General features: G+C 41.9%; 1 protein-coding gene across 1 annotated transcript in view; it reads right to left on the minus strand.

Annotated features, from left to right (window-relative positions):
• The window catches only part of FHOD3 (formin homology 2 domain containing 3), a gene marked incomplete at its 5' end in the record, with an annotated part of 80,675 nt that overhangs the window by 49,353 nt on the left and 6,347 nt on the right, over positions 1-24,975 (minus strand). The window contains 4 exons of the mRNA XM_010289996.1: positions 4,880-5,038; positions 11,262-12,151; positions 15,935-16,240; positions 23,025-23,239. Of these exons, the coding sequence (XP_010288298.1) occupies positions 4,880-5,038; positions 11,262-12,151; positions 15,935-16,240; positions 23,025-23,239 (1,570 nt within the window). The remainder of the gene's footprint in view (positions 1-4,879; positions 5,039-11,261; positions 12,152-15,934; positions 16,241-23,024; positions 23,240-24,975) is intronic.

Consider the following 24,975-nt stretch of genomic DNA (forward strand, 5'->3'; position numbering starts at 1 on the left):
CTCTGTAAATCGGGAACCGAGAGCTGCTGCCTCTGTCAGACGGCTCTACTTCTTCAGCTCTCTACTGCAATGCATGAACGTGCCATTGCTGGTCACAGAAACTGGAGAAGATGTTTTGGTTGCTGCAAGGAGCGAAAGCATAGGTTTTTTTTATTTAGATGAAGTCTGAAAATCATTAGGGCGGTGATACGCTGACCGTGGGCATATGGTCAACAAGGCACCATTGAGTCCGTTTTCTCTTCTGTCTAGACTTGTGAAAAGAGGTGTCCTTCCAGGTCACGCGAGCTAGCGTAATTTGAAACATCCCATCACACTTTTTCAAAGCATTAGCTAAACAAACTGGAAACTGCAAATGCCAAGGTACCGCAGCAGCTATCAGAACAAAAACTTAAATACCTTGATGTTTCCAAAAATCAAATTTTGGTTTTTGTTTATACAGGTCACCATCTGACTTTTTATACACCAGACTTTAATTTCTTACCCGTTTTTACATCTCAGGGCTACGTAGCCACTCCAGACACATGGACTTCAAAATACTTAACAAATGTGGGTATGGAGGGCCTAGCATACTTGCAGAGTTTTTTCATTTCAAATAGTTTTATTAAAAGCTATACCTACCAATGCAATGCAATATTGTGTAGCATCACAAACCTATATTGTAAAGCATGAAGTAACCCACCTTAACTTCCTCATATCATTACCCCAAATTTACTCTGCTAAATTAATCATACTCTTTGGTATAATTTGATTTCGATCAACATTCCCTTACTGAGTAGCACTTTACAGAGGGACTCACTCATTTCCTTTATTAAAGACAAGCACCAAGGACTGGTTTGGTGGACTCTATTCTTGCCGTTACCCATGATACACTTCATTAAAATTAGGTGCCAGGATTTTAAGCTCGCCTCTTTTGCTTAGCTCATACAAAGCCCTCATCCATGTTGAGCAGGCAGCTCTTTATCCTGCAGTGAGCTCCAAGTTGTTTGAACACAATAAATGCCAAGCTTTCAAAGAAAGGAAAACACCACCACTTTGGCAAACATAAGGTGGCAAAAATTTTTTTTAGTTGGACTGATTCATGCTTGCAGACACACATTGTGCCTTCTTTTAAAAATACGCTTCTAACAGCGCCTGCTCTGCATACTAAATGGACTATGTCTGTCTTTCTAGCACCATGCCCCATTTTCTGCGCTTTTCCACAGCTCAGGAGTACGTAACCACTTCAAACACGTGGCTTAAAATATGCAACATACTTAGGTATAGGGAGCTTTAAAATACCTGGAGATTTTTTTCTCCGTAGTTACACATTTGAAGTTAAAAGGCAAAGTATGGATTACTAACAAGAGTTAAATGGCACAAGCAAAGCAGCATTCAGCAGAATATAAGACAGTAGTGGAAGGTTTACTGGGTCACGATGAACTTGATGATGAGTTGGGCTATCACAAACTTGGAGCCTGCATCCCACTGCATCAACTGCTTTGTTGCTAGCACTACTGTCAGCACTACTTTAGTCCACTGTCCTTAAAGGAATTGCCAAGGTCAGTTTTAAGATACCATTTAATCCGAACTTATCCACCAAAGTGCAGAACTAAAGCCACGTGCACACTGACATGACAGTGATGATGCTCCTCAGCAAGGGTCACAGCACAGAGTTCACAGCCAAGTCAACGGATGGTTTGGGTAACTTTATACTGTGTTTGTGCCCTGCTCCGTGCTGGATCCTCTAAAAGCTGAAAATGATCCTAAATTATATACACTTTGAAATTTTATCAGTGAATGTTATGTCCTCACTGCACACATCACATCCCTTCTCCTGATCTCCTTAAACCTCTCTCTTCTGCTTACTAGCTGTGATATCTCTTCTAGACAATTAACTAAGCAGAAAGGCTTTTGAGTATCCACTGTGATGCATTTTTTTAATTAGACCAATTGCATAATTTTTTTCCATTCTATGTCTTACTCAACCCATAGATCACCTATAAAGTATATTATATAGCACATAATTTGCTTTATTCTCTGCATTTTTATATAAATGAAGCTGATGTTTCCACTATTACTGATTCATTCATCATCACTACCAGTTATTTCCTAGTATTTAGGAACTGTAGATATGAATCAGAAAACTTTCTAAAAATCTAGACCGAAAAGACAATGCCTGTTCCCTCTAAGGTAACTCTAAGGCTAAAGCCAGTGAACAGATGGATACAGAAAAGAGGAACGGGAAACAAAGCTTGTCTGCACTGTAGATCAAAGGGGCAGCATGGAAAACTGAGGCAGGGCTCTGCTGAAAACAGTGGGACTCACAATGATGCATTTCTGTATCTCTCGCTGCACCTCTTGGCCAATGCTGCATAGCTTAATGCAGCCCTCTATCTTGCTATAAACGTTTGTCTGACTGTAACAATGTGCTATAAGAAAAATCTGTAAACTGAGGAGTGGGGAATCTGAATTCAGTGCAGGGTTTTGCCTGATAAGGAGTAAACATATACGGAACATAGAGGAAAAAAAAAAAGCTCTTTTCTCCATGAACATCATCCTTCCCAACCAATAAAGGCTTCATCCCTCAAAGTGCAAAGTACTTGGACTCTGCTCCATAGAATCATTTAGGTTGGAAAAGACCTTTCAGATCATTGAGTCCAACCATTACCCTAGCACTGCCAAGTCCACCACTAAACCACATCCCTAAGCACCACATCTACATGTCTTTTAAATACCTCCAGGGATGGTGACTCAACCACTTCCCTGGGCAGCCTGTTCCAATGCCTGACCACCCTCTCAGTGAAGAAATTTTTCCTAATATCCAATCTAATCCTCCCCTGGTGCAACTTGAGGTTGTTTCATCCTATCACTTGTTACTTGGGAAAAGAGACCAACACCCACCTCACCACAACCCCCTTTCAGGTAGTTGTAGAGAGCGATAACGTCTCCCCTCAGCCTCCTTTTCTCCAGACTGGACAACCCCAGTTCCCTCAGCATCTCCTCATCAGACTTGTTCTCTAGACCCCTCACCAACTTCGTTGCCCTTCTCTGGACATGCTTGAGCACCTCAACATCCTTCTTGTAGTGAGGGGCCCAAAACTGAACACAGGATTCGAGGTGCGGCCTCGCCGGTGCCGAGTATGGGGGCACGATCACTTCCCTACTCCTGCTGGCCACACTATTGCTGATACAGGCCAGGATGCTGTTGGCCTTCTTGGCCACCTGGGCACACTGCTGGCTCATATTCGGATTATTTCCTTTCTCTTAATTTTAAATATATGAATGATCATATCAGGATTACTCACATCCTTAGCTGCAAGCTGTAGACACAGAACTCAGAAATCCCATTTTCTTTAGCACTGGGAAAGTTTATCAACAGTGTATCATTTCCTGGTTTCTGAATTCTTCACTTTTAAAGCTACCTGCTTATATATTTTAAATGAAATTATGGGTTTCTGGCAGTTAATGGAAAGGCCACCCAAAGGAGGGTGTGGGGGTACAAGGCACTCACAACTGTGCACACCACAGGTGGTTGACAGATGGACAGTCCAGCTACAAATGTTGGCACTGGAAAGGGTGAGCTATGCAGAGCATCTGAACTTCCGTTAAGTGTAGTGGAGAAGGACACAATCCAAAGGAGATGATACATGGAAGATAATAAAGATGTGTACTTCTTTGTCAGCCATTTTGTGTTGGACTTTGTATGGAAACGCTGCCTACAACACTGAGATCTAACCGGCAGTCTGTGCGTTGGGCTTAGCTGGATGGGTACTTCTCTCCAAAACTTTAAAGCTTAGTACTGCAAACTGCAGTGGTGGGCACATGTGCTGGGTAATGAAAAATTACTTTTTTAGCCTGATTTGTCACCTTCATAATATGAGTAAGGTATTTATATAGCAAATAAGTAGTACAGTTTTGGGAAGAAACTATGTTCTAGTAGGGATTAATCAGGCCTTGCTTTCTAGCTAGAACGATCTTTTGCCTTAAGTATTTCTTCTGCATGTAACTGTTGGCAACTCCATTTCCATTCCAGCCAGCTTTTCTCATTTTCTTCTGTAGTCAGCACAGTGAAAGTGGAAAGGGGGAAATCATGAAACACGGTGCCAGACCACTGAAAGGTGACTGTGAATCAATACATGACCTCTGCAGCTCAGCCACTGGTTGAGATTTGTAGTTGTGCAGATTACACTTATTAGGCAATATAGGCTTATTAAAAAAACAAAAAAAAAAAGGAATTTGAAATGAATACAACCATAATGAAAAAAACCAGGGGCGCAGTAGGCTTCTTTTACATTTCATAGAAGAAAAATGTTTTGATAAAAAAATAATAAACAGAGCTCATCTTGGATCTTGGTAAGAATATCTGCAAAGTCAAACATGTAATGGTAAAAATTACATCATCTGTAATCTTTATACCAACTGCTTTTCTTCAAACAACATAACACAGAAATGCTATTTTGAGCAGAACTAGTCACTGTATTTGTTTTCCATTAGATATACAATCTAGAATGATTCCAGCAGCTAGCTGGGCATGAACTTTATTAAACTCTGTACCAGTTGCATCAGCCCTGGTAACTCACTGCCTATTCTTGCTGCTCACAATATTTCAGTCAAGCTCCAGAGGAACAGGTCATACTCTGACAATCGTGACAGGAATTAACACCATCGTTACACAAACAAAGCAGAGAAGTCCACATTTACTGAGCATGCCCAACCTCAGGTGAATACTACATGCTTCTGAGCACATTACATCGACCTGACAAGTTTCAACTCTCAGTCATGATATAATACATCTCCTTTTCCCTATTCCATGAAAAGTATGGCCTGTACCATGTGCAACATCGAAAAGAAAGGAAACACTGAAAATGCAGACTTGAAGACATCAACTACTCTTTCTTACCTCTATTCCTTCCTTGTTTAAGGCATATTCGTCGAAGTTCAAAATAGCAGTCTTGATAGTCCGGGGAGGGGGCAACACAGTCAAGCCAATATTAATAGCATTGCTTCGTTTTGAGTCCAATACAATGATCTCCTGTCGCTTCCCATCTGCAGCAGTTTTCTTGGTAAAGAAGAGAACAAGAATATTATTCCTCCAGCCTGTTTTATAAAGAAAAAGTCACTCCTTTCACTAATGACTTCCCCTACTCAAGGGTGCTGACACCAACTGTAAATCTAATGCATTTATAGTCATCCAAAAAAGCTGAATTCTTCTGCCACATCCTTGCTGGTATCGGCATGAGCTGCCAGGGTTTAACCAGAGAGCTGAATGCAGTCTCAGATGCCGTGCAAACCCGAGCTAGCCTGAGACAGAGGAGTCCCCAGGAACACTGCAGTTCAGGCCAGGAGTCAGGCTGAAAAAAGCCTGAAGCTGTCTCTGCTGGGCGAGAGCTCTGCCATGCGGCGGGACCGGCTGGCGCAGGGACGGCGGGGCAGCAGCCAGGCAGCTGATGGGCTCTGGGGCTCAATTCCCCCTTGGATGCGTCAACCCAGAGCGGCCACTGACCCTCTCTTGCCCGCGTGGCTGGCTGGGAAACGGACAGAGTGCTCTCCACTTGCCTGCCAGCACTCTCCTGTGTTATGAATACACCTCAGGCACTGGAAAAGAAGCTGTAGGCCTTTTTGGAGGCACTGGCATGGTTTTCTGACCTCTGGCTGTCAGAGGAAGGGCATTCTACCTTGCTGCTCACGAGACATCTGTCAAGCCTTTCACAGGTGCAGAACAACTTCAACCTTTCTGCTTTTGAGTTATTTTTGATACTAGACATAATCTTTGGATCTTACCTCCAGCATAAACTATAGTATAAATAATAACGAAAGCACAAAGAACTAACAACATATGCTTTAAATTCCATTCTAGAAAAGACCCAAGAAATTTCTTCCTCTCTCCCCCCATCCTCGTAGTGGCAAAATGTGAACCAACTAGGCAAGGTGACTCATAAACCATTTATATGGTATAATACCGTGTTGAATGTGCTCTTTGCTTTTAAGCCCCAGCATGCAACTCATTCTCTCATTGTCCCATGCCAGAAGATGTCTCTTTGGCAGCTACATATGCTATATTTCAGTCTGTTCCTCATACACAGGGATTTTTCCTCCCTCTGCACAGACATGAACTTTGGAAACACGTTTTCTCCGTTTCCCCTTCCTTTGCCCTATCAGAGACGGGCTGAGGGATGCTGTCAAACACAGGCGCGTAGGGAGAAAACCAGCACATTGATGCAAGCAAGCACAGAAATGCTTCGCTGTGTATAAGCCCGTGTTTCAGCAAGGCACAGGCTGCAGAGGCGTGAGTAGAGCCTGTTACCTGGACTGGGGTTAGCGGCTCTGGCAGCAGCAGCCCCAGCACAGATGCGCCTCAAAGGGGCGAAGAGGGAGACTCAGGAATCCTCCTCTCCAGGCTGCAACGTGGCAGCCCGTACGACTCTCCAGAACAGAGAATCATCTGTGTTGTCTACAGCAGTAGTGCCTCTTGCCACTCTTGTGGATTTGGGGGAGGCCCAGGAGGAGACTCTTACTGCTCCAGTCTCCATCTGCGCTCAGGATTGCTTTTTAGATCACGAAGCTTCGTTCTCCACTTCCTTTGGGTCTGCACCACAGAGTCAAAAAATGCCCTACTGCCAGGTCTCCATGCTGATTCTGTGTTGGACAAACTGTCTAAATTAATAACCATGAATTTATCAAAGTACCTCTGGCTGCGGGTCAGCCCATAATGTGAATGCAGCTACAGCACTTTGCAGGGATGTATAGGCATAGCACAGGCATAGCTCAGCTCCTTGCCTGCACGGGAGCATGCCATCGGTCCCAGCAGCCTGCCCAGCACGTGTGTAGCACCACAGCCCTTCCATCATACCGACGTGATTACCGTGGTATGATGCAACTGTGATAGGAACGAGAGGGTTGTTGTTTTAAAACTTGAAAAGGAACCACACTTTTGTGGCAAGCAGGATAAATTTTAGGAGAGCAAAGATAACATTTGTTTTCAACTTTTATATGTCTGCTCTGTCAGAACTGCTGCCTACTTAACACCTTAAAAGCATCCCTGAAGTCTTCTTGAACTTTCCCTTCTTTGAGTAAGAGAGTCCTCAAAGTACTTCTTTGAGTTAGAGAGTCTTCTCCTTTAAAGCAGTCTTTCTTACTTCCAGGGCCATTAATCACATTTTCAGGACCACAGTTAGTGGCCAAGACCACATAAAAACAAGCCGGGTTCACCAGAGGCTGCTTCCTCTTGAGTCTGTATCGCACTAAGCCTTTTTTAAACCACCACTTTGTACCTTGTCCTTCGCTGTACAGAATTACACAGCTCCAGAGAATTTATGCAGAAGGAAAAAGGCTGGGGGAAAGGAGTTAAGTTTAGGCTTCCCACATGCGGTATGGGTAAGTAAGCCTCAGATCTGCAGCTCTGTTTTTAGGCTCCTAAGTTTGACAAGAGAGACATACTCATTTGGGGGACATATGATGCTAACCACTGGGATGGCTGCGATTGCAACAGTTCGCTCGCTCCCTAGCAATGAGTTATGAAAGACAGACGAACTGTATAGGGGATGTAAGCACGTAGGTATTTTCCAGAGCTATAACTGCATATGGGGTGTAAAAATTTGGGGTAAGTAACTCTTTTCAAAAACAGGGGCAGAAGAGGGTTTAAATCCGTACTGGGGATGATGGCTGCGTTACAAAGAAATCCTTTCCACATAAATAAAAGGATGAAGAAAAGAGAAAGATTTTACTACTATGAACTTTATTACCCTACCGCTAGGAAAAGAATTCCTTTTTGTCTGCAATGAAATTGCACATGTGTAAGTGTCTGACTGTTAAAATAAGCTACAACTATTAACTTCTATTACAGTATTAGGTGACTTCAGACTCTGTTTTATAAGTTCATTAACAGAGAACAACTTCAAATGCTTGAGAGAACAGTGCACTAGTGCACCTCATTTTATATTTTAATGTGTCAGTATGTAACGTAAGCCCTGAACTGCTGAATATTATATTATTAAATGTAAATACAAAATTAATTACAAAATACATCAGGTGGTATAATTTGTGGGAAACAAACATTCCTGCAATGTATTAACAACTGCAGTGAATTTAGATCTTTACAAGACCTTACTGGCCAGATTCTGTTGCCTCTATTGAAGGCTGGGTAGTCAAGAGAGGTTAAGCAAAAACTGTTACCATCCCACAGAAGATGATGTGTAGTCTGATGAATGTGAAAACACGTTCCCTAATTTTTCACACCTACTAGTTTTCATGTCTGTAGGCACATGGTGGATCACTATGTCCCACGGGGTATAGATGAATCAGCAAAATAATACTTCCAAATGGCACACAGAACCAAGCAGATGGCAGAAGGGCTGAACACACCGTTTGATTCAGTAGTGTCTATGTGTTTTCATTTCTCTTCACAGAAAAATAAATATTTCAAAGTACTTTGCAAAAATACCTGCTTTGTTTGGCGGAGTGAGAAGGAAAGAAATTCTAGACAGGCTTGGAGGGGTTACCTGATCACTCTCTATTTGCAAACAGAATGTCGTGATCTTCTATTCCAGAAAATAAACACTCTGCAACTAAAGGTGCTCCACTAACTATAATCAATGTGTGAGCTGTCCAGGTGGCATAAATTTTCCTAAAATCAAGAATCTCACCTCCCAGCCTCCCCACCACCAACTCACATATTATATCCTACAATTTAAAATCCACTGTATTTTATTGCAGTATATTGTGTTTAATGAAAAACTTCTTATGAGCCAGGAAGTAGCTGTTTATAGCTGTGTGTTGTGGAAAGCACAGTGAAGGATTAGAAACTGGAGTAAAATTGGTTACAGCTGTATGAAAGAGCATATGCATACCCCTAGACAGCCTGACTTTGCTTTTCCTCTCATCCTTTTCTGGACTGGTCCTTTTCCATGCACCTGCTTCCATCTATTGCTATGAAACCTGGAGATTTGACTTTTGATTTGTTACTCTGCGCTCCTTTTTTTCAGCTGAACCAACTGAGCTGTGAGTCAGACTTTACGATATTATAGAATAAACCTGTTTTGGATTGCAGCCATTGGACACGAGAAACTAGACACAACGGAGAACGTACTCCCTGGAAATAAACCAAGCAGTCTGGAAAAAGCGAGAGGTATCCTCATTTCAGTGCAATCTTTGTACCAAACCTCAAGTCTTTTACAGATTCAGTGGTCTGCTTAATTATTCCCACTCTCACTTGATCTAAGGACCATCTCCTACCCTGGAAGATTTGTTGGTGTTCACTAAAATCACGCAGGAGTCTCAGAAGTCTGAGCAGACCGCCACTATGGTAACCCTTGGTCACCATTGTCTTCTCTACAGAGACAATGAGACTTCTATGTCTGTGTTATGGGACAGGGTGGAAAGAGAGCCAAAACTCATGCAGAGAGCCGTCATTAGTCTCCAAGAGGAAAGCAGTCACCTAAATCATTCCACAGACTTGCACTAATTTCAAAGAAACCTGCTCACTCATCTTCTAGCCAAAAGCTGTGCCAAAGCACCAGGCAGCCCAGGCCCGTTTGGGAAGCAAGCATGAGGGGAGGTGGGCGAAAATGGCCAAAGGTAGTTTGGGAATGTGTACGGCAAATGACTGGAAAAGTAAACAAGTCAGAATTCCAACAATTTAACATTTTATCAAAAATTTTGTGTGAGAATAAAAGATTACAAATCAGCCAGACTGATCCATTACAATACTGGCATTTAGCACAAAGCTAAAGTTTGGAAATGGCAAATATGTCATAATTCCACATTCAATTTGAGGAATTAAATGTTTTATGAATCTAAGAAAATGCTCTCATTCCTTCCATCTACGAACCATCTGTGGCAGATTTGTATTTACAGGGAGAGAGATGAGGAGTAACACACCACGACGTCACCAGAATTCCTTCCTCAGCAGAAAAAGAATTAGAGAGAGAAATTAATCTCAGCATCGTCCAAATGAATGATCAGCTGAATATGTTTTTAGAGCTGCTACGCCATACGTTTCAGATCTACATGCATCTGTGTCACAAAAAATTCAGCTAAGAACAGCGATGGCAGGATCTATGTGAGCCATGCATTTATGTACCTGTTGTTTGCTAGGTACTTAGTGAGGGGCTTGGTCGTTTAAATTGCAATGTTTCCACTTGGCCAAGAAGATCAAGAGCGACTATTAGAAAATTTTGAGTTAATAACTCAGACAAGTGACACGCAGAACTTTTACCGTGAGACATGCAGTTTCCCCAGATTAAGAGCCAACAATAATACATACGATACCGAATACAGATAACAAGTTTTGCCAACCAAAGAGAAGTAGAATATTCAAGGTACTGACTGGTTTTTATGTCATTATAAAACACATAGGCATACATAGAAAACATACAAGCGATGTATTTATTTTAAGTAAGACAGATGGACATCTTTTACTAGCATTTTGACTGGAAAAAAACATTGTTTCCCTGATACCAATTATTCTGCTTGGAAGAAAAAGAGTTTATGTAGCCATGAAAAACAAATGTTTGAGCTAATAACTTTTTAAATGCTACTTCAAATTCCTACTAAATTTAACTATAAAAGACTTCCCTTTGTTGTTGAGTCTAATGTTAAACAGCCGTGTCACCAGCCTTTTATTTTATTTATTTTATAACATTGCTCCTAAGGAAGAGGGAATCCTAGCTACAGAGGTATTTCCTGCGACAGCTTCTATCCTAAAATTTGGATAGCCACATTGTACAAATTAAGGATGTAAAATAGGCCTGTTCACCAGTGTAAAACAAAACACCAACACCCCTGCAGAGTTCAGCTGTAAACTCGGTCCAGCTGATAAACCAATCCTTCAGAAAAAAGCACATGTGTAGGCTTTTTGCGGCAGATCCAGTTTGATATTCTAACCTTTCTACATGATGATTAGGAAGATGTTACCAAGTGAAGAACTGTCAAATACACAGATATGAATCATCATGCTGTGACTTTTATAAGAATGTAACAGAATATATTTCAGATTTCAATACCCACTTTGGCACTCAGCTACAAACAACCTAATGTAAAATTTGTTGGTATTCCACACCTGAAGTGATATCCCCAAACCGGTAGACCTCAGACAAGAGAGCAGCTTGGCACGTACACCATCCTAGCCTCACCTCCTAGTTTCGGGCCATGGAATATCTTCCGTCATTGGCCAAGCTAGAAACACATCCAGCATTTTCATATAAACAACATAAATCACCTGGATCTAACTCAGAATGAATACCAATACAATAGCAAAGTAATAGCAAGCTGAATACAAGTTGTACCTTTGTGACAGGCAGTTCCTTGGATTTAGACTCAAAGAGATGCTCCAGTTTGGAAGTGTCCACCTTAATGGGTTCCAGTTTCGACCACAGGAATTCTCTGCAGCGTTTGTTGTTTTTACACTGCCACTCAAATGGCCGTACCTCGTTCCAGAACAGACGGATGGTTTTCTTCTTTTTTATAAATGCTGGCTGACCCCTAGAAACCTGGGGTGACCCTAAACCCTGAGCAGTGCTGAACAGCGGAGGAGGAGCCAATAAATTAGCAGAGGGTGGAGGTGGAGGCGGACATCCAAACAGCGGGGGAGGTGGTGGAGGAGGCAAACCCAGAAAAGAAGGTGGAGGTGGAGGAGGGGGAACAAGGGAGTCCCCGGGACCCATATCCATGTCCAACACATCTACATCATCCTCCTCCCCCAAGTCTGTAAAATCCATGTCTTTGATTTTAAGTTCTCTAGGGTTAGCCATGAGCTGATCCCAGATGTAGTCAGATTCCTTCTTTGGCTGTGCTGGTGTCTTCTCGGGGACCTGTTCACTGATTTCATCTTCGGGCACGGCTGTCCCCTTGGCCAGCTCACCACTGTTGAATTTTTCTGCAAAGGCTTTCACGCTGCCTTGGTTGTCCAGGTTTCCGATCTCCATCTTTTTGACACTTTCATCTTTGGCCTGCTTTGTGGCCTGAAGGATAGAGATCCTACTGGCTAGGCTAGTGAGTGACTCCTCGCTTTCCTCCGTCTCCTTCTTTTCCTCTTTCGCCTCCAGCTCCTTCTCCTCTTCATCCTTGGGCTTTTTGTTATGCGCATACAACATGTCCAGCATAAACCGCTTGTTGTTGAGGATGTTGCTGCACTGCTCATTCACACCAGCATCCTGAATGGTCTGCAACCATGGACCTGCAATCACACACACACAGAGATGAGAAGAGTCAAGGGGAGGGAGCCAGAGCACCAAGAACACTCCTCAACCCACCAGAAAAAGTCCGGGGGACGCATGCACAGTTAGTCAGAAACTGGGCAAGCAGTAGCTTTGAAAATGTTGAAGTGACAGTGCTGGTATATGGCCCAACCTTGATGGGCTGAGTGTAATTCTCAAAAAAGGAATGGGAGCAGAAAATAATCAGTGTAGCTTGGGAGGGACTATATAACTGCCAGGATTTCAAGGTTCAGTTTTCTCCTGAAATCTGTCAGGTTTCACTTTGTACTTACTAACCCACCTCATTTATACGGTGCATAAACGCTCAGAATCTTTGGTAATCCAGAATGGGGCTTAAATATCACGTCAATGGCACAAAATAGGTTATTGTCATACTTTTCACCTGGCCGTAAACTGGAACCGCCCCAGGAAAACGTCTTTATAAAGGAGATTTTCCCTGCCTGATGTCAAGATCAATATGTAACTGCCTTCTGCTCCTCCTCTTCCTCCCCTCCGGCCTGGCTGGGGGAGGACAGCTTTCATCTGGCTGTTCCTCAGATCTCCCAGCTGGGTACCCGGGCCATCTTGGGTGGATGGATCTACAACATGGACCCTCTGAATCCCCGAGGAGGCTTGCATACCCAGGATACAGCTCTCAGGTCAACTCAGTGAATATAAGCATGAGTGAGATTTTTAAAGTTACTTCTAGGAATATGAGCACTTTTCTAAAAGATTTTTGAAAATGCTGCTCATCGACCACTGCTACCCTCACTGTAATATATGACGGCGCTGAAAGCCTAATGGCCTTCTTCCCACATCACAATCATTTAACATGTCACTGTAATGAAGCTTTGTCTTTCCGAGTACTGCTTTTCTCAACAATAATCTGCAAAATACCATGTATAAGGCAGCACCTTAAATAACAAACTATAGCAGTCAAATCATAAAAATAAATGATGTAAGCATCTCTCTGACTACATTTCCCTGAATATAACAACTGCTAAGCAATGTGAATAATGTGTCTAAAAATTATGGTGCTTTTTTTTCCAGTGGGCATCAGAGGAAGTGATTAAACATGGACAAAGATAATTCTTCACACTTGCTGCATATCCTGTATAGATTCCTTCTGTTCCCTACAGTCTTTACACATTTTATTAACATATTTTTAATAAACTCTATTTCTTGAACAAATTTTATTTTGACTGCTAGTCTGCCTTCCTTTTGGCTCCTTGTGGTTTAAGATTTTCTTTTACACCTGTCAGTTGAACTTTCTCTTAAACTTACATTTTATCTTTGTTTCTCCCCTTATGTTCCCAACTTTTTCAATACTTTAAAAATCTTTTATGGCTTCCTTGCTTTCTTACCATGACATCTAGCCCTGTCCTCTCAGAAGGTGTCCCCTCAGTGAGATCCACACCCAGGGCCCCACAACTCCCCCCTGTGCCTTTAAAATAACACCATGTTAAAATGTAGGACAGGTCTCACAGCACAAAGCATATGGACAGAAATGACTCTCACCTCTATTCAGATCAACCTCTAAACCACATTTTAAAACAAGCCCAGAGGTTTAACCTCAGACAAAAGAAAGACTTTTTTTCAGCAATGGATACAACCTCAACCTCTCAAACCATTTCCTTCTACTTTCCTGCAGGAGGCTTGAGTGCTTCCATTGTCTGTTTATTTTTCCTCAAACTTTATCCATGGGATTACTTTCTCACCAAGACTGTCACCTGAGGTAGTCTCTCAGATTTGTCTCTGAAGTCGTTTCACTAGACAATGTGACTAGACAACTCCTTCGCCACACCACAGATTCTACCCAGCTGAGTCCCCACAGAGGATTTCCCCCTACTCCCAGTCTTTCAGTCAAAGATGCTCAAGATTGCTCCCAGGATCCCTTCTACAAATCCCACATGACCTACCCGCCTCACAGTTTTACCAGCTGGGATCCTCCAGGATTTAACACCTTTGCAAAACCAATGATCAAAATTCCTGCAGACACAACCTCTGTTTGGGCTCCCCAAGTCTGCCTCCACCTGCGCTAGCTGATCAAAGACTATTGCTGTGAAGACTCTTGCCATCCTGGGACCTCTTCTGCAGGTAAACCTCTCCACAGGTAAAACTTTGCAATACCATCAGAGAAATAAGACTTGTTGGAAGGTAAATTCAGCAAGATGGCTAATGAAGGAGGAGCCAGGAGCAAAGGCTTTATTCCTTTGTCCTTAATCCATCTGGACAAAACCAATGGGCCACTTCATAAATGGCAAACCACTTGCTGGGAATGTGAGAACTGCTGGAGAAAGCTCTCGTTTGCTTTCCGAATCTCCTCACCTACTAGAGAGCAAAGAACTCACTACATGAGATCTCCTACATAGCACAACCTAATAAATCTTTGGTCTGCTGGTAACATAGGTCAATTTGATGTTGATTCTTTGATAACAGGGTACATCTCTTAGCTTTTAACAGAAAGTACATAAGCAATTTAATTAGACTGGTAATAGGCTGGTAACAGACAAGATGAGGGGGAAAAACCTGTAACCTGTTCTCCCTTACTTGCACTTGGACTATGCCACAAGTGCAACGACATCCTTCATCTGTCATACCTCCCCTCCCTTTCCTAGATATATATCTATCTACATTCTTTAAGAGTACGATAGCATTCTAAGTAACTCAATGTTGGTGCTGGCTGAAAAGAAGATAGCTCTTAAATTTAGAATAAAATTAACTTGATGCTTCCCAGAAATAAAAAAGTGATAGCATTTAAACATGAACAGTACAGTCTGAGAGTTTATCTCTGTAAGGTCTTTGTGATTCAGTGTCATCCCTCTTCTTTCAGGAAAGAACAAAACTATTTCACACTGTGAAGCACTTTTTATTTTCTTATTGAGAATTTAGCAAACTTAGGACAATGCACTCCCCTATTCAGAAGACTTGGAAACCAAATGCCTTAATTACATGACATTCCTTTACATCTCTATAAACAGTAGAAAAGAGTAATTCATCAATGAAGGTCAAAATCTGCCTTTTAGTCCCTACCTGGGCTGCGTGTCAAGCTCTGGTTGTCATTATCACTCCAAGCAGAAAACTGGTTCTTAAGGTGCTTTCCAGGCTGGGCTACCTCTTACAGGTGCCTGGTGGCATATCTGACCAGAACCACTGGTACTACAGAACGGGTCTTTTCCAGACAAGGTCTATTTCATGTGCCTCCTCCACATGAGCTAAGGATGGCCACAGCCCAGACCTATCTTCAGCAGCTCCCATGTATCTATGTCTGCTTTCTGAAGTCTAGCCAAGACAAGAGACTGGAGGGAAGGCACAAACATCCCAGTCCTCATTGCTCTTCCCCTTCCACTGAAAGCTAATAGCATGAGAAAAGGTATCTGGAATCTCATGACAAATCCTATCAATAGGGCCCGTCTTCTCATTGTTTTACGTGTAGAAAACCCAAATAAACTCTCTGGGAGCTAGAGATCCAAGTCGCTGCAACATGATGGTTCAATAGTTAATACATTAATCTTAAGGGAAGAAAATGGTCTCAAGTCAAAGGAAACCTCATTTCATCAAGGCCTTACTGTCCCTCAAACATAGAAACTCCATCAGAGTCTGTGGATTTCCAAGCAGAGAATGGAAACGGATTTGGCCAGGGTGATGGAAGACTTAGATGGGTGCAAAGCATTTGTTAGCTAATTAACACAAAAACAGAGCTGCTCATTTAACATTTTTTTTTTCCACAGAAACCTTTCATTATTGAAGAAGCTTCACTTTACCAGTTTCATTGTCACTGGTTAACTTGTCCTCTCTCTCTTCCCTCTCTAAAGTGCTGCTTGCTGAGGATATGCTGGATGCAGAGCAGTTGTCTTTTTCATTCACTTCCTCATTCTGCCTCTCTTTTTCACTGAGTATTGCACTTTCTTCTGGCTCTCTCTCTGGTCCTTGCTCCACCTCACTCTCTGGTCCCACTTCTGTAGCCTCTATTTCCTTGGGTGTCTCCGTTCCCTGCTCGGCCTCAGCCTCCTGCTCTGGGTCTGGTTCTGGTTCTGTCTCTGTCTCTGGTTCAGGTTCACTGGCACTCACTGGCGGAGAGAACAACGGGAGAAAGAGATTCACTTAATGATGGAGTCGTCTCAGGCTCACTCCTCTAAACAAGGGTGACGTGAAAGTTGTACAAGTGCTTTATGGAAAGAAAATAAAAAAGCAAGTCCACGGCATTCTGAACATTAGGAGCAACAGACTGATGAATGTTGTGCGACGACAGCATTGCACGTGAGAGTGGCCTGGCAAAGTCTCTCTCTTGCTGTCTGGAGCCAGCCCACTATTTTTATACATACTTCCACAGCTGGAGTGTTGGACTTGCATAAGGATTTGAAGGAATCCGCAGAAAATGGGCATCCCACCTGAGCATGACATTGACAATTCAGTGCCTAGACAGAGCCAGGAAGGAAGAAATCTTTTAAAAAACAAAAAGGAGAGAGATTGTGGCTTTTGGTTGAATTATCTTTGTTTCTGGAAGAATTCTTTTTTCACCTGATGAGGAACACTTCAACGAAAAAATACAAGTATTAGTTTTAGTAACACAGTGGAATGGCACAGTCTGGAAATGGCACTGTCACACATCTGGCTGACAAAAACCATATGCTTTTTCATGCACATTTGCTTCAGAATAGCCACAGCAAAACTGAACAAAGTTTCCAACTGCTTGGTGTACGGCACAAATTTAATTTCCAATTGGTTGGCATATGGCATATGCTGAGCTTTTTTATCAGTTGGCACACAGCAAACACTGTTGATAGTACACTTGTTTTTTTCTTCCCTGCTTTATAATGACAGAAAAATTAATCCATTCACCTTTATGTTTTTTAGCTAAACCAGCAGATTTTCACATGCAAATATTTTCTGCATGCTGCAAAGAAACTGAAGAGCATCCACACATATTCACATCAAGCAGCTCACAATTTTCTGAAAACTGAAATGGCCATGCAAGAGTGATGAAAATGGGCATGCATGTTAGTTCTGCATACTCCCCAAATTCCCTCTGTACTAAATCTCATGTTGGGTGGCTGAACTACAATGACCAACTCATACTTGTTTTTTCCCTCTGTTAACTACTTTTCATTACAATATTGCAAAAGAGCCTTCTGGACTTGTCATGGTCTTTGCATCGCATGATATATGATGAGCCTTTCATCAAGGACTACATGAATCTTTGAAGGAAAATAAGTAGTGCACTGGAATGCAATCCAAACATTTCAGTCCTCCAGGGAGCAGGTAAATAGATTTATCCTGAGAAGGTATAAGCCAAAATAATGAAGGTCACAATGTTTTCCTAAGACTGTTTTGTGTTGCGTGCCTAACCTATTTTCTGAGACACCCACACAAAGAATAGTGGTTTCTAACAATGCCTATGCCTATCTTTACAGTAACACATATGCTTTTAAACTAGCTTTCAGTAATGCATCTTCAGTGCCACACTATTCCACTTCATTTCATATCATTTAAGTGTACAAAACTGCAAATTATTTTTTCCCACTGATTTCATTGGAGCTAAGCTTCCACACTTTCAGAATTGTTTTTAAATGTGTAGTTAAATAACCAGACATGCACATATCAATATCAATACATCAAATCCCTCTAAGATGTTGTAAAACACTCACAATTAGAAGCTTACCTTTCTTCCTCTTCTACGTAGCCAGCATCTAAAAGTCTAATATTAGGTATGCGAGCAGCTCTGCACATGCCTTGTCCCTCTAAATGTACCTTACCTACGACCGTTCCCTGGACCCTGCCTACGAGAGAGGCAAAATTATAGAGAGCTGGCAAGAAGTTGACTTACACTCTGAATCCCAGTGGTATGTTTCTGAACACAGCTGTCTGTGTGTAGGCATAGCACAAGAGCATTTTAAGATCAAGCCAAAATTTGAATATAACTGAATTGCAAGCTTAGGAATCCTTCAGTTAGTTCCTGGAACTAATATGGTACTGTAGCATGAAAGACTCTTGAGCTTGCGACTCTGCAGTGGTTCATATAGACAAACGTCATCAATTCATCATAGTTTTGTATGAATTGTAGATGTTTCTCTCTAAAACAAAAGCTGTCATGCAATAACCAAAAAGGTCAACTCCAACAGCTCAGGTGGAGAAAGAAGCTGACTAAAACATGGCTAGGACTTCTAATGCTTATGGCACCCTTGTCATCATGAAGCTACACTGAAGATGCAATAGGATAAAGTCTCCCCTGACTTTATGAATATTTCAAACAGGAAGTATTCCACATCCAGAAAGATGCAGTATCTTAGCAGAATCTAATATACAACAAAGAGTAAAGAGCAGTATACTGACACAGGCTGCTCTCTGAGTTCAAGGAGTATCAAAATCTAAGCACTTCTACAACAAAACATTCTATGATATGTTGACACCTATTTTGACAGTCTCTCTCTCTCTTTAGGGATAATATCAAACAATCCACCAATAACCCAAATAACTTCTAAATAGTCAGCTAAGTCCAGTAGCGCTTCCCTTAAAAAGCTCTTAAAAAATAAACCCTGTCAGCAAACACTAGCTGGAGAACAAAGCCAGCAAGCTAGATGTGTGTCCATCACTTGCAGTTCCATCGTGTAATCCATTGGGCTGATGTTGGTGAGAACTTCTAAAGATGTTAAAAAATTCTCAGTGAATGCTTGGTGGCAGCCTATTTGAAATGAGATGGAACTTTCAGTCCCGTATCTACTGGATCAGTTTTCACACCAGACAAAAAACTACTTTAAACAGCAACCTTGCAGGAGGCAACAGAGTTAAATAACAGACCAGGCTCTGTTCACTGTCTTCAGACTTCTGTGAAGACTCAGGGAAGCAAGCACAGTCATATCAAAAAGCATCAACAGCAAAGGCAGCATTCCTGAGACACTAAGAAGTGTGATGCCATTATAAGCAATATTTTTATTTTTTTTTAAAACCCAATTCTTACACATATACAGTTCTTGAAACCTAAAATGGAACTGCCAGATTCAGCAGTAGAGGTAGTTTCTTTTCACTTGCATATACTATTTTTCCACACTTCTTTCAAGGCTTAGCTTCCTTGCCCCCTCCCCCCAATTAAAACAAATGAGGGAGTTGTGGTCTTTAAATAAGCAGAAGTTTTACTTGCAATTGGATTAATCAGAAAGAGGAAAACTGAATGTGGCTTTAAGGACTAATTTTTGAGTCATATGCCCATTCCCTCTTCTGCCAGAACTTAATCTCTAAAAATGTATTATTGGAAAAAAATGTGAAGACTTCTCGGAGGAGTGAAATCTCCCAAAGAAGCTGTGTAACCTCATCTCTAAAAGAGATGGTAGCAGAGTCCCTCAATGAATGTGTAAAGATTTTGTCATTTTGAGAGACAGTGTAATCTGCATCTTCTGACATTTTCAAGACTTGGCCCTCGCAACCTGATCTGCTAGGATGTGATCGGATGTTGGTGATAGCCCTCTTTTGAGTGAGAGGTTAGAGAGGACAGCAAGCTGCTCCTTTCTGAAAAACACAGCTACAGACTTGTAATGCTATACAGGGATGTGGAGGGAAACAACTTTTCTTTCGACGCTCAACTGTAAGTGAACTCTGAAGCCAACAGAAGATGTTGTATCCTTAATACCTGCTGATAAGACCTCACCCCCCCCAGTCCTATAAGCCCTCAGAGGGAACAAACATCCCTCCAGGCCCACATCTAATCCCCTGCCAGGGTAAGTAAATAGATTAGGTAACTGCGTCTTCATCTGTTTGCTCTCTACTTGGAACTGGGAGATACATATGCTAAAGTGTCTCTTGAGGATGCATACAGTAACTCTGAAGATGGCTATACCCACCCAAGCCCTCTTGGTTTGGGCATCGCTTAAAGTCTTGGTTGTTATCTCCCTTCAGTTCCTCCAGCATGGGATTCCTCTTGCTGTGAATTCAGTAGGAACTCTCTCTCTTTCTCCGTCCTCACCCCAATCTTTTCTTCCCATTCCTTATGATGGTAAAAACTAGCACAGAGTGATTACCTGTAGGGAGCTTGCTCTTTCTTCAAGTGAGAAATGATCTTTGTTCCCTACCCCAGTTCTTCCTATGTCTTTCTGTTCCTTTGGCTCTACAACTGAGGCTGCAATGGCCTCACTGCACCCTCATGTTCTGGTGCTTCTCCATCTGCTGAGATGCTTTCACCAGTCATATTTTAAGCAGTGTTTGAACCTTGCTTAGCTACTAATATGTTCAGAAGGTTTCCTACTGTCCACAACGTGCACTTGGGTTGGCCTGCTTACTTCCTCAAGTGCTAAAAAAGCTTCTCCTCTCAGAGAGGGGTTCATCTCCAATTCCTTTGTGGATTGACTTCAGAGATGTCTTGGTTATTGTTGCTCTCCTTTACTGCACATGTGCACTTCATAAAATATTCTCCAATGAAATTACAAAAGAGGAAGTAGCTGCTCTGAAAAAAAAAAATAAGTTCCACTTTGCAGTTATGGGACTGCCTTCATTTCCTCTGAATGCCATACCCCAAGTTTTACAAGAGTAAGTCTTACAAGACTTGATTACTTCAGTGGAAACAATTGTTTTATATGAGAAAACACTTCAGCTCAGTAAGCCCAGATTTTTATATCAGGTAAAGACACCGAGACTTTTCACAGTGTGGGACAGAGTTCCACAGACAAAATCCATTTCCTTCTTAAGCCCAGTAGATACTGGATGGCCAAAGGATACTTCAGCACAAATGGCATAAAATAAATCTGACTCTGAAAATCACTATTTTTTTGCTAGTAAAGGAACACACTTCCTGTTTGACTTCAGGTTCTGGATTCTACAGACGAATACCATACTTTTGTTGATACTGTTCTTGCAAAGTCTTTGGAGGGACCTATGCACAGAACCAAGGAAGTGTTTTCCTTCTGCAGTTTTATCCTCGCTTGGGAAGGTGGTGACCCCGACGTTCAAAGCAACTGCTTGGGGTGCAATTAATCTGGGTTCTGTCCATGGCTCTGTTTCAGCTTTCCAACAACTGGCTTAAGCAAGTTAATGCCTCAGTTTCTCTGTCTATTAAGCGGGATTCATAACATTTCCTAAAGACAGTAAAAGTTGAGATTTTAATCTATTATGGAGCATAAGGAACTCGGCTAATAGTCTAGAGGCCATGGCACAAAAACTGTAAATCAGTCTGCCAGCTGTTGGTTGATCTCCAATAATCTGGCCACTTCCAGATGAGGGAGCCTGCCCTGCCCACACGTTCATTCCTTCATATGACCTCTCCAATGCTTTTGGTAGGCCTGGAACAGCAGTCCTTCCTCAGGCACAGCTCCCACTGAAGTACGCAGATTTCAGGCCCCTGTTCTGGTGCTGTCCTGGCCATCTGCCTGCAGCTGCCCTTGGCTAGAGGCTTACCCTGCCCCATCCGTACGTTCTCTCCTTGCAGTCCATTTGCTAAGCTTCCAGGTGTTGCCCTTGGATGCCTGCTGATATTGCCAGGAGTTTTAGTAGAGATGTCCTGCCTACCCACGTCTTGATAGCTTTGCCATATTCTGGCTGCCTGAAGTTGCCCTGTACACCTGCTCTAAATGTATTCTCCAAATGGATTGCGCTGCTCCATTTCATGCCGCATTTTTTTTGAATGCTTCCAGGAGAAATATGTTAAAATAATCATCATAAAAGAGATACTTGCTCCCTACTCAGCTCTGAAATCCTAATGGTGGAAAAATCCAGCTTATTTGCTCTAAAAGCAATATTGCACTCGAAAAAAATGGGCATCTGGAGGTTTCTGAATATCAGTGTTACAGGAAAATATCCATGTTTTTTAAGTTCAAATGATTCCACTGAGACTTTTAAGGTGCCAGACAAGAAAACTGGGAATATAATTGGGAAAATACATAAAGCTAAATTAAATAAACTTCACCTAGTTAGTACAGTGAGGATAAACATATGCAACATTCAGTATTTGTAACTTTTTTCTTAAATTGCCTTGCTTTATAGCATGCTACCAGCCATAACACTCAATAAAACCAAGCAGTGCAAGTTACAAATGCATTAATCACCAATAGCACATAGCAGGAAATCAAATCAAATAAAAATGAATGATGGTGATAATTCACCCTCAACATGCATTCTAGCTCCCAATGTTAATGCAACATCATGTGGCGCAAATATAAATCTGTACGGTGGGTGTTTTTTTTTTGAGGACTTGAAGGAGGCATGTGATGATGCCAGTGGCAGAATGACGTGCACACACAAAAAATATTGCTTTGTACACCAATAAATTATACGACAGCAAACCAACCGTGCAAACACTAATTATACTTTCCTTTTTACTAATTGTCTGTGGTCTCTTTTAAGTCCTTTACTACTTGTGCTATGATTTTAAGAGTTTTTGTTGGTGTTAAAAATAACCAACGCATCCTCCCTGCCTTCAATTCAAGACCTTTTCTGTTTGTCCCATTCAGCCCGTGCTCTGCTGGAAGGTTATTATAATCTTGGCATTCATCTGTTGCATTTCTTTCAGAGAAACCACATAAGCAAAATCTGTTGGCAGGAATATTGTTAGTTTAGTATTCAGTAACTTCTAATATACAAGGAACATGATGCTAAAATTAAGACCCTCTGTATGCTGTATTTTCCAATTATTCTGTTCTAATAGCAACAGACAATGATAATATAAATCGTAGCAACAATTTGCAGCGTCTCCTTTGCTTGAATAAACTAGAAGACATCCAAATCTACGGGAAAAAAGAGGAAATTTAGGAAGACAGCATGAAGCAATATAATAAGACCCTTTACTTTGGCACCTCAGAGGTTATATTCTTACACTCATGCATCAAAAATCACTGCTAGCCTGAGAGAAACCCCGCTCTCCTTTTCACTTACCTTCTGAGGGCTGAGGGGTCTCACAAGGGGTGGAAGGGGTCCTCAGCTCTTCCTGGGACTCTATGGATGCTGGGCTGACGCACTTGGGTACAGGCGAGGATGGGGCTGAAGGAGATCTCAGGTTCAAGGACAGCTCACTTCTGCCTCGGCTTACACTCCGACTTTTCAGCTCCTTCTCATACTCCTCTGCTGCCAACCTCTCCAAGTATTTGTATCTGAAAGTTAAATTCCAGAGGGTTTCCGTAAAGAAAAAGAAGTCTGTGGCTGATGCTTGTTTATGGACGAAACACCTGCAGAGAACGCGCGGACTTCCTGACACAAGGGGTACAGCACTGAGCTGCCTGCCTGGTCAATCTGCCAAAAAACGCACACCAAAGCAAAGACTATTGCCCTAAAAAACATTAAATTGCTCATGACAAAACAAAAGCAAAAAACAGCAGAGTTAGAGAGTCCTTAGATATAGTATTGTGTCTGCATAGTCCTTCTCCTTTTGGAAGCATTTGTCTGTCCTCCTTTTCACCCTCCTCCTTCACCTCCTCCTCCTCCTCCCAGCCCTCCCTCTCCTAAAACTAAAACGGGAGGGAAAAAACACCAAAAGAAAAAAAAACCTCCAAAGCCAGAACTCCTTAATACTGATGCAAATAGCCAAAGTCTGAGACTTGCTGCAAGGAGAGGAAAATGGTTCAACGCAGCAGACAAAAACAGATCTCCCTGAAAACAAGACCAATAATAAATGTTTGGATTGACTATCTAAAGTTTCTGAACCTGCTTCTATTTGCTCTGAGAGCAATGCACTGGAATTCACTTTGTTCTCTCCAGAGTCTACAATGGAAAGTTTTCTTTTTTTCATTCTAAAAAATTTCTCTGCCGGACTCAGACATCCAATAGCTTGGACCTGACGTCACATGTAGTTTATTCATCAAAGTCACTTTAAAAGAACAAAGATACATCTGTTTTGCATTTTAGGCAGGCAGAACTCACTAACTGTTTATTAAGACCAGCTACCAATCATATTCTTCATAGTGTGCTTTATACATTTTGACCAAAATAACTTTGAAATATGTGCCTCTTCCAGATGTCTGCTAATTTTATCCACCATTATTTGCTAAGGAATAAACTCATGAATACAGCTGGATCAGGCTTTAGACTGTTTGTCTTACCCACAAGTGAACTGTTAAACAGGTTAATCGAGACTACTGCTTATGTTCCCAAAACACTGTGGTCATCCTCCTGTAACCCAGTGTTGTAAACACTTCGTAACAGGGAACACCTCTCCTCCCCGCTTCTGCCTCACTGACAGCCCAAATTAGTGTTCGAGGGTGCATTAAAAGCAGGCAGGGTAAGGAAGTCTGCCATATGTGGTAACAGACATGCTTAGTACATATGGTAGCCACACACGCATGCACATTTGCAAACATCCATATAGAGCACCGGAACGTGTCTTTGAAGAGCAGTCCTTGTGTTTTCAGAGGCAGTTTGCTTTATTGCAAACAGCAATAATGAAGAACAAACTCATTTTCTTTTATTCCTCCAGAGGTATGTACAGGCTTTGAACAAATTCTGCAAGCAAAAGAACCCCTACAGACTCTGAATGGAAATATAACAAGCCACATACTTGTATGGTTATAAAATAGGAACTGTTTACAGTTCTAACATGAAGCCAATTCTCGCAAATGATTTTTGCCTTTTCAATATAGGAGAAAGCCTTTTGCTGGCATTAGTGTAATGTTTTGTTACAGTTCATGAAGCCAGTCTTTCTTTTGACGCTGGTCACTTACGTATCGCGCCTTCTGCCTCCTCGCAAGTAGAGCAGATGGGACTTCAGACTCATAAAGAGACATTCACATTGATCACTTAGGCTCAAACAGGTACAGCCCAGCTGACTGCCCACAAGGAGGGTTTTGCAGTTTGCCAACACACTACAACAAAGATCTGGATGGATCCTTCTATA

Source organism: Phaethon lepturus, unplaced genomic scaffold, assembly GCF_000687285.1.
Source record: "Phaethon lepturus isolate BGI_N335 unplaced genomic scaffold, ASM68728v1 scaffold20056, whole genome shotgun sequence".
NCBI lineage: Eukaryota > Metazoa > Chordata > Aves > Phaethontiformes > Phaethontidae > Phaethon > Phaethon lepturus.